This window comes from Camelina sativa, chromosome 6 (assembly GCF_000633955.1).
Source record: "Camelina sativa cultivar DH55 chromosome 6, Cs, whole genome shotgun sequence".
In the NCBI taxonomy this organism is placed as follows: Eukaryota; Viridiplantae; Streptophyta; class Magnoliopsida; order Brassicales; family Brassicaceae; genus Camelina; species Camelina sativa.
The window spans coordinates 10,023,113-10,035,406 of record NC_025690.1 but is presented as its reverse complement, the minus strand read 5'-3'; the positions used below and the strand labels follow the sequence as shown (position 1 = coordinate 10,035,406).

The 12,294-nt window shown below is 38.4% G+C and overlaps 2 protein-coding genes across 2 annotated transcripts; both read right to left on the bottom strand.

Moving 5' to 3' along the window:
- On the bottom strand, positions 1,094–3,945 carry LOC109133309. Its single transcript, XM_019246314.1, has 3 exons — positions 3,501–3,945; positions 2,009–2,111; positions 1,094–1,622 (listed from the first exon to the last, which is right to left on the bottom strand). The coding sequence occupies exons 1-3, from the start codon at positions 3,943–3,945 to the stop codon at positions 1,094–1,096; spliced, it is 1,077 nt and encodes a 358-aa protein (XP_019101859.1).
- LOC104698868 lies at positions 8,673–8,961 on the bottom strand. The gene is made up of 2 exons (XM_010414256.1): positions 8,863–8,961; positions 8,673–8,831 (listed from the first exon to the last, which is right to left on the bottom strand). Exons 1-2 carry the CDS (start codon positions 8,959–8,961, stop codon positions 8,673–8,675), a joined length of 258 nt encoding a protein of 85 aa, XP_010412558.1.

Genomic DNA, 12,294 nt, shown 5'->3' with positions numbered 1-12,294 from the left:
GATAGATTAGGTGGAGGATCTTAGGATGTAGAGTGTTTAAGCTTTGATTTTTGTGATTCCCTTCTGGACTAGTGTTAAAAATTTCTAGTTTCTCTCTGATCAATTGGGACTAGGTTCGAGACATTTCCACACCCAAAAGGTGTTTGATGAAATGTCTGACCAACTAGTGCCAGAGACTTACGTTCCTAGCCTAAGAGATTAGTTGTCTAGGATGTTTGTTGACATGAACGAACTTGTTTGTCATGCCTGCTCAACCATGTTTCTCTAGCGAGAGCTGGGTATGGAAATGGTTGAGTCTGAGTAGCTTTTACCAAGAGATTGGACTAGATAAGTTGAGATGTTCTTTGTCTAGGGACAGATTGCTTGTGGTATGTTAAACACTTAGTAGACTAGGAGACTTCACCGACATCAATTACTCCCATCCTTAGGACCTCTTTCTTCCTGATATTTATTACATTCCTGAGACTGTTTCGTGTCTTGCCTTTTAGTTCATGCTTAGACTCGTTTTCTATTTTCATTCATTTTCGCTTCCTCTCATACATTCACATTTCTAGTTTTAGAACACATTTCCGTTTTGCATTCTGATCATTCTAGGACTGTTAGACAAACACTCTTTTATATTGGCTTAACTTGTGATTCCTTGATTGCATCTTGAGTGATAGTAAAGTTTCCCAACTGGATTGACACCTTAAGTACTACAATTGCATAAGGTTAATCGAACCTGCTAGGATAGACACACGAAAATCCTAGTACTCTCGAAAGACGCTATTCATGAGCTTCATAAATGCTGCAGGGGCATTAGTCAATCCAAAAGGCATGACAACAAACTCATAATGCCCGTAGCGTGTCCTGAATGCTGTTTTTCTAACATCCTCCTCAGCAATACCAATCTGATGATGTCCCGATGCCAAATCTATCTTTGAAAACAAGGATGCTCCTTGAAGTTGGTCCAAAAGCTCATCAATGCGTGGTAAGGGATACTTATTCTAAATAGTCACCTTATTCAACCCACGATAGTCTATGCAAAGTCTGAAAGTTCCATCTTTCTTCTTAACAAACAGAACAGGCACTCCCCACGGAGAACTACTTGGTCTCACAAATCCAACTGCTTCTTTAATTCCGCCATTTCTGTTGGAGCTAAACGGTAAGGCGCCTTGGATATTGGAGCAGTCCCTGGGTCCAACTCAATAGTGAAATAATCTCCTCTATCTGGTGGTGGTCCTTTGAGCGGTTCAAAAACATCTGCATATTCTGATGCTACAGGAATGTCATCCAACTCTACTGTTGTGTCTCCCCCCTCAATAGAAATTGTCGCCAAATATGCTTCAGGCCTATTCCACTGTAACTCCTCTGTGTGAATCATCAAAATAATAGGTATCCCGTTATTTGTTACAACTCCCAGAAATACCAAATTCCCTTCACTTCGGTTAATGGTAACCCGTGCTCCCCGGCAGTCCAAGTTGGCGTCATGTCGCTTTAACCAGTCTATGCCAAAAATTACTTCATAGCGTCTCAACTCCATCTCAATAAAATTACCAAGTAACTCTACTCCTTCTATCACCACATGAACATCCCGATAAGTCCTTGATGATCCTACTACTTGAGTTCCCGCAGTTTCAATTCTGAGAAAATTGTCAATCATGCCATGAACTGTACTAATATTTGTCTCCTATGCCACTTTTGTGAAACCATTTTCCCGTCTGCCATAGAACCTTACAAAAATACATATTTGCCCTTTTCCCATTGTTTGCGACGTTTAAGTAATTGAAAGAGAAAAAATTAAAAAAGGTAAAGTTAGCAGTGGTCTTAGTTATCTCATCGGGTAATGCAACCCTTAGGCATGCAAGAGGTCCATGGAACCAACTGTCTATTTTTTGCCTGTCTCTTTAATTATTCCTGCTCTCTCTCTCTTCTCACAAACCACCATCGAGACTTTACATCTTCCGCCAACCGCCGTCACTATTTCCTCCAAAAACGTTCGATTTCGAGTCACTAAGTGATGAATTACTTCATCCAGACCCTTCTACAGGGTAATCCTCCATTGTTGCCTCTACCCGCCGCGACGGGGGAACCGTCGGCTATAGTGGAAGCGACAGGGGAACCGTCGACGACTAGTACGGAGATTCATAAACCCAGACAAAAGTAAATCGGTTGTCCATCAACTAGAATCAATTTATTTTGGTGTTCGTTAAGTGTTTTTTACCTGAAACAATTTGAACTCTACTAAAATTCCATTTTTTTGCTCATTTATTGTGTTTGAATTCGACGTTCTAGGTTATGCTCATTTTGGGTTATGTCCTTTCAAAAGATGTTGTCCTCCAAAATATGTCTACCAACGATGTCCATCGTGATTTTATATGGTCCACCAAATTTACCTTTCCAAATTTATGGCTCTGCTAACCGCACTATGTGTCCATCGTGCAGGTTGAATCCATTGGTGGAGCATAACCAAAATATCTGGTTTGTCTACAACGACCATGTTTGTATTCGTCTGTCGTTCATGTTGTTAATAGCATGAGTCCCTGACTACCAACTTCTTTATTGTGCCGCACAAGTCTCATGAAGAAGATGGCGCAGGGAATGCTGTTTCTACTATCGATGAAAAACAAATCCAACAGTCTACGTCTGATGAATATGCATGTTGTACGAACCTTTCCCAACCGGAGGACAAGAACATACACCTTAGGTATTTTGTCCACCATTTACTGACAAGTTATTGCAGGTCCTCATATCCGGTTAACCAAAAAAGATTCTTATTTTAGGTCTCATAGCGAATCAGTTCGTGTAAATAATGTTGATCCATTGATGGACGAGATTCGACATTCGAGGTACATGTCCATCACAGTTGACAGTTCGGTAAACACATTTGAGAAGCCTAGGTATATGTCCATTCACTTGTTGACAAGTTATTGGAATGACTGTCTTTTCCGAGACGCAATATGTTTCAGTTTGCTGTTCTTATGTCAATTATGCTCGCTCTTCTTTCCTTCCTACTCGTAATCGTCACCTCAATCAACAACTTCACTGGGTGATTTACGACTTTTATGTCTACCGATGGACTTTTCATCCGGTTTAGGTAGACATAGTCTTTCTCCGTTTGCTTATGGTTCTCTCTAGTTTCTGGGATAGGGGTATTTTCGTCAACTCACTCATTCTCATAACAAACAAACTGGCATTTTTGAGAAGGAAAACAAAAAATGGCATTCTAAACAACTTTTTTGGAAAAAATGGCATTCTTGCCCAAAATCCCTTGAATTCTCCTCCGTTTTTCTGTAAAATCAATCCCGGAATCCCAATTCCTCACCAAATTGGGGCTCACAAAGCAATGCATAGCTCCAGTGTCAAACATAGTATAGGCAGAAACTCCTCCAATAAAAACCGATCCTACATAGTTTTTATTTTTTTGTATATATTTAACTAAGTATCCCACATACTCAAAAGACCACATGCAATTACTAATATCCAAACAGAAATCACAAGAAGCTTTAGATTGGACTTACCACCCATCGGTTCCGCACCATCCTCGTCTGCTACAGCATACACCCGAGATCCAATTGCTTGCCTTTTAGGAGGTGGAGGCAAGATTCCTTGGTTTTTACTGCCTTGATGTCCGCCTATTATATTCCCTCTGCATTCCCGTGCAAAATGACCTGGCTTTCCACACCTCCTGTAATTATTGTCTCTCTCTGAACAATTCGCCCACGTATGACCAATCTTCCCACAATGGAAACACTTCCCAGAAGTACTCCAGCACACTCCTCCATGCCTCTTTCCACACATGTTACACTGTTGGTTATTCTTTCCCGATCCTGCACCACGGTTATCTCCTGCTCGCTTAAGTGATTTTGCTCCCTTGGTTGCTTTCTGCTGTGTACTCCTAAGGTCATAAGCTTCCTCCTCAAGTCCCCTCTCAACCATAGCAGCCTGCTCAACTAGCTCAACCATGCTATTACATCCTCGAACAGAGCAACGATTACGAATATTAGAACTCAACCCTCTCATAAATCTCCATACTCCCTCCCAATAAACCTCCTCAGACGGGTGAACTCAACATCGTACTCTCTGACCGTCATTGTGCCCTGTCGAAGCTCCAAAAACTCACATTCTAGCTGATCCATAGCTTCCCGAGGAAAATACTTCTTATTGAACTCCTCTAGAAAATCCTCCCATGTGGGCTCATAATCAACTGGAAAGCTCCTCTCAACATTTCTCCACCAATTATCTGCATCTCCGTGCAGGTAATGCACAGCGAGATCCCTTCTAAACTCCACAGGGCATCTTGCTGACCTAAAGTTTTTCTCCAACATCCGCCTCCAATCATCAGCTCCTGCTTGATCATTTCCACCACTAAAGTACTCTGTCCCCATGGTGCCCATGAGTTTCATTGTCTCAAAATAAGAAAACTCTGCCGGTGGCGGTGGTGGCTGACGCTGTCGAGGTGTAGCAACTGGAGGTGCTGGCGGTGGCTGACGGGGTGCCGCTTCTCTAGGTGGTGGTGGGGGTGCATACACAGGTCGGTCCAAAATCCCCCGCATCATGTTACGGAGCTCCTGCATTTCAGCACAATTTGCAGCGATATCAGCCGTGTTGGCTGCAACCAGAATCTCTCCTCCTTGTGGCTGAACTCGCTCATTAGCTGGAGCGGCATCAATTGGGTTTACTCTAGGGTTTGCAGGACGCCTTCCTCTTGATGCCATTCTCTGTTCACACAAGGCCAAACATAAGAAGCACTGCCATAACAAAACTTTACAAACACACTAACACAAGTCTCACTTTGGGTGTTTTTTTTTTTTTTTAATCCGGAGTCTCCTTTTTTTAAAAAAATGCTGAAAACTTTCCTTATAAAATACTTTAGAAAAAAAGAAAAAGAAAAAACTTAGCCTTCCAGATCAACACCGGCTTGACTTTAACCTGGCTCTGCTACCAAGATTGTCACAACCCGTGTCCAACCCTTTGGGTCTACACTAGTTTCCTTACCAAAAATTTATTTTAAAACACTTCTATATAATAAAAATATTAGTTACTCATATTTCCGGAAAACCATTCCTTGAATAAAAACCTTAATGTATTATTTCAATAATCTTGTCAAAAGAAAATAGAAGAATGTCTTAAATAAAAACAAATCCGAACATAAAACAAAGTTAGGAATTAACCGGTAAAATTATTAAACCCAATGTTCCCAAAATCACACCACAAAGCGAGACGAACTTGTGCAACTACTCGAGATTCTCACCGAGACCTGAAGAGAAACGATTAGGGAGTGAGTAATTAATTACTCAGTGAGGTGGTCAACACTGCCCACCGAAACATAACCTTTCAAATATACTTTCACGCAACTTCCAAATACTATCAAAAAATCAGACAACAAGCATATAGCTTTCACTTGCGTGTAAAACTAAGACATTCCACAACAATTATCTTTCAAGTATTTTACTTTGATTATAGGTTTGGCCATTAACACTTTTTATGGCTCCCAAACCTCATTCCTAGAAGACCACGGCCCGTAATTCGATTCTTCCCGTACTGCTCGTCAGCGGTTTATGACCTATAATGAGCCCGCCGGTTCATTACAGTCCAACATTCTCAATCCCGTTTTTAATTATTTTCTTAATAATTTTCTCACCATGAAGACTAAAGTACGACGTAAAACATTAACAGGCAACATGCATTTCACGTCCTTATATTACCATGCAGCAAGCCTTACGACTTAAAACACTAATATTCTACATGCAACTCACGTAACCATATAACCATGCAACAATCATTAAAACATTTAATTATTACTACTCTAACAACCTAGCAACCAACAATCAATAGTGTCTAACTTTAAAACTAACGCTTATCCGATGAACAAAAGTGTAAATGAGGTGTTATGAATCCGCAAATCCCTCCCCCACCTGACTCTTGATTGAAAACGACACTAGGAACGGAGAGGTTGAAAGCGGTTAGCCTGAAACTTGCATAAGAATAAAACTATTCAGCACTCTAATATGGAACTTGCGGATCAAGAGGACCAGAACAAAGGAACCAGAGACTTACTGCCCAAGGAACCAAACGACCTAGCTTGCGGGGCAACCAGAACAACAGCAACGAACCAACTTGCAGATGAAGAAGCCAACGACCTGACTTACGACAGAAGCAACAGATTAAAGAGACTAAAACAGTGACGTGAAGGAGATGGAAAACAGGTTAATGTTTGGATTTCCTTACCCAAACGAACCACCGGTGATGGATCTCGACTCCGGTGAGAGAAGTGAAGGACGGAGACAAACGGTGACTCAAGCGGTGGTGACTACGGCTCGACGTACGTGGCGAACAACTCGTTTCTACTTTCTCACCAACAAGGACACACCACAACAAGGACAGCAACTTTATCTCAACGAGGATGGTGATGGTGACTTGAGATCCAGATTTACGGAAACAAGGGAGTGATCGAAGTTGGAACGAAAACTTTGAAAGCAGCTATGACGAAGAAGACAATATGTACACCCATATATACACACTCGCTTAGGGTTTTTGTTTAACACAGGGGCTGGGCCTTTACAGGGCCTAAACGGGTCTCACAGAGAGAGAGACAGAGAGAGAGAGAGGAGAAGACTGAGCAAGCAAAAGGTGAACATATAAAGATTTTTTGTGTAACACATCATTGAGAACTTGAAGAATAAACATCCAAAAAATGATTTGATCAAATCTTTGATATGGCAACTAGCTTGGAGCTACAACAAGACTAAGTTTGAAGAGAATCTCAACAAGGTGAAAGAATATAACATTGACATCTAGGATTTACTGATTAAAAAGAAACCTGAGACTTGGTTAAGACCTTTCTTTAGACTTGGAAGTAACTGTGAGGATGTTGATAACAACGCCATAGAATCATTCAACACATCAATTACAAAAGCAAGAGCTAAGGTAATTATTCCAATATTGGAAAGAATTAGGAGGCAAGCTATGCATCGAATGGTGAAGAGATATAACAAATCCAAGAATCACGAAGGCAAGTTTACAAAGTATGTTGCCAAGATTCTCGCAAAACATAAGAAAGATGCAGACAAGTGTTAAACAACTCCAGCAACTCATGGAGTTTACGACTTATGCTTTACGAAATGATTATTCGGTGAACACACAAAGAAAAAAGAACATGTACATGTGGTAAATGGCAAATCAGTGCGATTCCATGTGAGCATTCTTATGAAGAAATGATTGATTACGACGTGAATGTTGAAGATTATGTATCAGGATTTTTTAGCACTAATATGTGGCAAGGTACACGGACTATTAAATTTTTACTATATTAATTGAATAAAAATATAAAACAAACTTTATAAAGTGTAAAAAAATTACATTGTCATGTTATTGGTCTTAAGATAAATGTTTAATTTTTCAGTAAGGATAAATTTGTAATTTAAATATTAGACTAATAAAATCTTTGAAATAATTATTAATTTTGAAAATATATATATTTTCTCTCACTAATTAGTTATGGACGAAAATTACTAACTAATTTTTAAAAAAATTGTAAACCAATTAGAATTTAAAAACTAAGATTTTTCTATCTAAATATACAATATAGTTATTTTAAATAACTATATTTGGAAGATTTTGTTAAGATTTTAAATTATGATTCTCCTATTGTCTTTCTTTTATTTCGTTTACAAATTGTATTGAATCATCATTTTATACCTTAGTATACAATAAGATTATTTTTATTAACTAAATTTCGAAGATTTTTTTAAGATTTAAATTATGATTCTGCTATTATCTTTCTTTTCTTTCATTTACAAATTTTTTTGAATTATCATATAGATTAATAAATATGTAGAATTTTTTCTGCATATGATAAATTTTTAAAAATAAAGATATATTAGTTGACAAAAAACTGAAGATATATGACTCAATTTATGAAGAACAAAATGTGTGTTTAATGTTCCACAACGGTGGGTTAGTAAAACTAAATTTATGTGATTGATAAATTAATAAATTGTATTTGCTCACAATAATAATATTATAATTACTACTTTAAAATTTCACAAAATAATGATCCAAATACAACTAACAAATAATATAAAACTGTAATATACATCAGACAAATTAAAATATTATAATATTCTAAAATAATTAGAATCTAAAATGATATATGTAGATTTACCAAATAATTGTAATATTAAAAGTAAATACTCTCTCAAACAAAATAATTTTTTAAATAAATATAACAATAATTTTTATTATTATATTATAAGTTTAATAAAAAATGTTAATCATGTGCTATATAACACGAGATATCTCCTAGTATAAATTATGAGAAATACCAAAATGTATAACCAGTGGTACCTAAGCTCTAACAATTGATGTGTAACTTAATCTGCAACTCAATTTGAAGATAAAAAAAGGAGGCTTATTTTTACACCATTCATTCTATGTATACAGTATACGTCATTCATACTTCCCACTAATAGTCATATTGAATCAAAAAGGTTATGGAGGTCTGGATTCATCTATATGCATGTCAAGCCTTAATATTAATATCATATATACCATATAGTTGGATCAAGAACTGTATTGGGATAAATAACAAATATATAGCAGTTCATAAATATGATGACCTTTATAACTATGGTATCCAAATAATAGCGTACATGTTACTGACATTTGTTAAAGCAAGGGACACAAAAATCTTATTTGGGATAACCTAGTGCTCTGCAGGCAGTTTTAAGTACAGCATCATAGATCCACCGCACAGGTAACAAAGTACCAAAACAGTCTTCTGGAAGACTGAGTAGGATTTTACAACACACTTTTGTGACCTTCTTGCTTTCAAAGTGCTTCAATGCGTTTGTACAATATTCCCATCTCTGATTGAGGTGCTAGCGCAAGATCATTTACTTTCTCGTTTCCCTTTGTTTCTATAGATTTTGATAATACTATTATCAAAACTAACATGATCGTTGCCCACATGATTTGCATGTTTCTACTCCTTTTTATGTTGTACAACTTCGGGCTTATTCTTGACAAAATTATATATAAATATATATATATATATAGCTTTGTGTATATCTACAAAAAATACTAAAACTTCTCTTAGTATTTATAACTCTTGGATGATTGATTAATTTTGTTAGAAATCTATGATCTTTACTCATTATTGTTTTACTTTATGCCCATATTATTTTTCAATTATTCATATATCTTACCTTCCTTACCTTCCCAAGATTGAAACAATTATTTTCTATTAAATTAAAATAATTAAGCTTGATGATATACACAAATTTATTATTCTAGCCTAATTAATATTACGGAATATAGAAAATACACATACTTTTACCTAAAGTATTTACCCATACACATATTTTCTGCTATTGCTATACTTTTTATATAGCAAAATTATATCTTACCTCCTGTAGGTGCTAAAAACCAGAATTCTATGAACTAACTAAGTGAAATAGGATTAGGGGGACTTCAGGTCGGGCTCTCGGTAGAAATCAATAAGAACAATGAAGGAAGTGATGAACTGAATTTGTATTCAATTCTTTAAAATCTGAAAGTTACAATTACTTATTTACAATTATCGCGAGATACTTATACTAATGAGCTCTAACATAATTCTTCAAGATTTTTTCCAATGATATTGCCTCGTGCGTCCGTGATCCGCTCAACTCACCCCGAGATCCTCTCATTCGTTGGACTCAGCACTCCTCTAGGTCAAACAAACGCCTTCTGGGCCCTATGCCGACCCACACTAAATTCTTAAACCCGTCGCTTAGTGGGCCTCGTGCATGGACTTTTGATCGGCGAAACCCAACACCAACAATTCCCCAACCCCTCCGCCTCATTCTCGAGGGGGTTTTGCTCGATACCACATTGTTTTAAGGTTGTCGGTTTGGTTTATTTTCCGGCTTTGTGCAGTTTAGTGGTTTTGGAGAAAACCTTAAGTTCCCTATAGAAGGGAAGACGCCTCGTTCTGATGAAGGATTCCTGCTCCAGCCGTCTCATGTCTTAGAAGAGGAGGAGAGAGTTGTGGGTTCTCTATTGGAAGGGATGAGAAAGAAGCTGGTTTGGAATGGACGAGAAAAGGGTAGGAAGTCTTTGTGTGAGGGAGAAGACGAGATCGAGCAGTGAGCATGAGTGGACCTTCTCCTTCGTCATGCCTCAAGGATGCTGGAGGAAGAGACACCTAGTGCTTGGAGCATAAGAGGAGAATAAGGAAGATCCATCTTCTTGATGTGTGGGGGAAGGATGGGAGATTGGTTGTGGATTCGGATAGACAAAGAAGCTTTCCCATGGCTGTTATCCAGGTAAGTTGGGTTGAATTAGTCTTAGATCGATTAGATAATCGATGGTTGTGGTGGATTAAGGATTTACGGCGATAAGGAGCTTGAAGTAAAGCTCGGATTATGATTTTTGGTTGTCGTTAGACATCATTGTAGTGCCAGTTGACACCAACACCTGCAAATTGAGTACGCGGATTGGTTCGAGGTTGCTGCTTCAGAGCAACGTTTGGAGGATAAAATGGAGTCCAATTTGGCTAAAATTTGATGGGAAGCTTTGTGGTGCTATGGGCTTCATATCCAAAAGTGGATTTGTAGAATGAACGATTAGTTTGTGAATTAACCGAAGGTTAACGTAGACATTTTCCATGGACGTGTGGTGGCAATGTTGGGGTGTCGAGTAACACCAAGGTGTTGTTGGGATGTCGAGTAACACCAAGGTGTTGTTGGTCGATATGAGCATGTTGATGTGTGTTTGGGTCGTAGGTGAACATCTGGAGTTAGGTTTGGATGAAGAGAGATTGACGGAAGCGATGTCATGGGTGTCGGTGTCGATTGACACTAGGAGAGTGTCTATCGACACCATGTGTGTTGTATCGTAAGTGGTCAGTTGGTTGACGATCGACACCTAGTGGAGGTACTGATCAACACTGGAGGAGTTGATAGTTAATCGGGGAATTCATGGAGAAGTGTTGTCAGTGTCTAGACGGAATCAAATATTCCAGCCCACCTCTCTTGTTACTCAGACGCTAGGGATGGTTGGTTGTGCGACTCAGTAACTAGATGAGGTGGGGTTTGGTGTATTTGTTGAAGTTTTTGTAAGGAGAGATTTCTACGCCGGTTGTCTCGTCGGAATTAAGGGGTTCCGGTGAGATCGTTTCCCGTGGTTATTGTGCGAGGATTGGAAATTCGGGTGTGGTTGTTTCACCTCATCATCAATATCTTCCAGCTTCCTACCGTCCATAGCAGGCATACTCCTCTGTCCAGGTTGATCTGACCATTTAGGTACTTTTTCTTGTTCACCCTTTTGTGATTCGGACCTTCTCAACCCACCACTTCTTTTACCCTTATCTTCTTCTTTTAAAGTAATACCTCCATAACTACCACAATATCATCAAACACAAGAAAAGGTATTACACATAACCTGCATAACATTAACTCACCAAAACCTTTTATCATAGTCTTTGGGGGTAATGGCTATCTCTCTTTCTTCAGTTTCTTTTTCCTCCCCTACGTCTTCAAACATATATCCAACTCCTAAACCTTCTGCCTCACTGCCTTCTTATGTACTACTCTTCCTCACTGCTACATCTTCCACGTCATTTTCCACTTTCTTACTACTAAAGCCCTTTATCTTCCCCTCTATTTCTGCCAGTTCAGCTAAATATTCATCATCAATATGGGTGGTATCAATAATTTGATCGCCATTGATGCTTCTACAAAAACACCCTCTTCACTACCACTATTACTTAGACCAGATGGCAGACCACAGCTACGCTTCTTCCATGCAGCCTCGCTGCACTTTATCTGCATCCTATCGCCACACTTCCTATTTTCCTTACCTCTTCAAATGTGACGAACAAATTTGACCCACAATTATTACGAAACATCTCTATATAGTACTCTAGACCAACATTCGTAGTCACAATCACCAAAGGCACCATCACCCTAGTTGTCAATTGCATAAATGTAGGAATGCAATAACTTAGATTTGCCTTCTTCTCCACCAAACCGAATTCTTCCACAACTGAATCTTCAAACTCTAATAACACCTTGTCGTAACAGTCAATGGAACAACCCGCAACAACAGTTTATTGTCCACTTTAAATTCCTAGACGCTATCCGCAGAGGATATTACAACACAAAATCTCGGAAATTCAGCATGCATCATAAATCAAAGATTTCTATCACACCCATCCACAAACAACATACAAATAAAAGTAATAAAACCCAGTCCACAAAAAAATCAACCTGCACAGCCATTTCTCATTCACGGGGACCAAAAACCCTACCCTCGCATAAGTTCTATTAT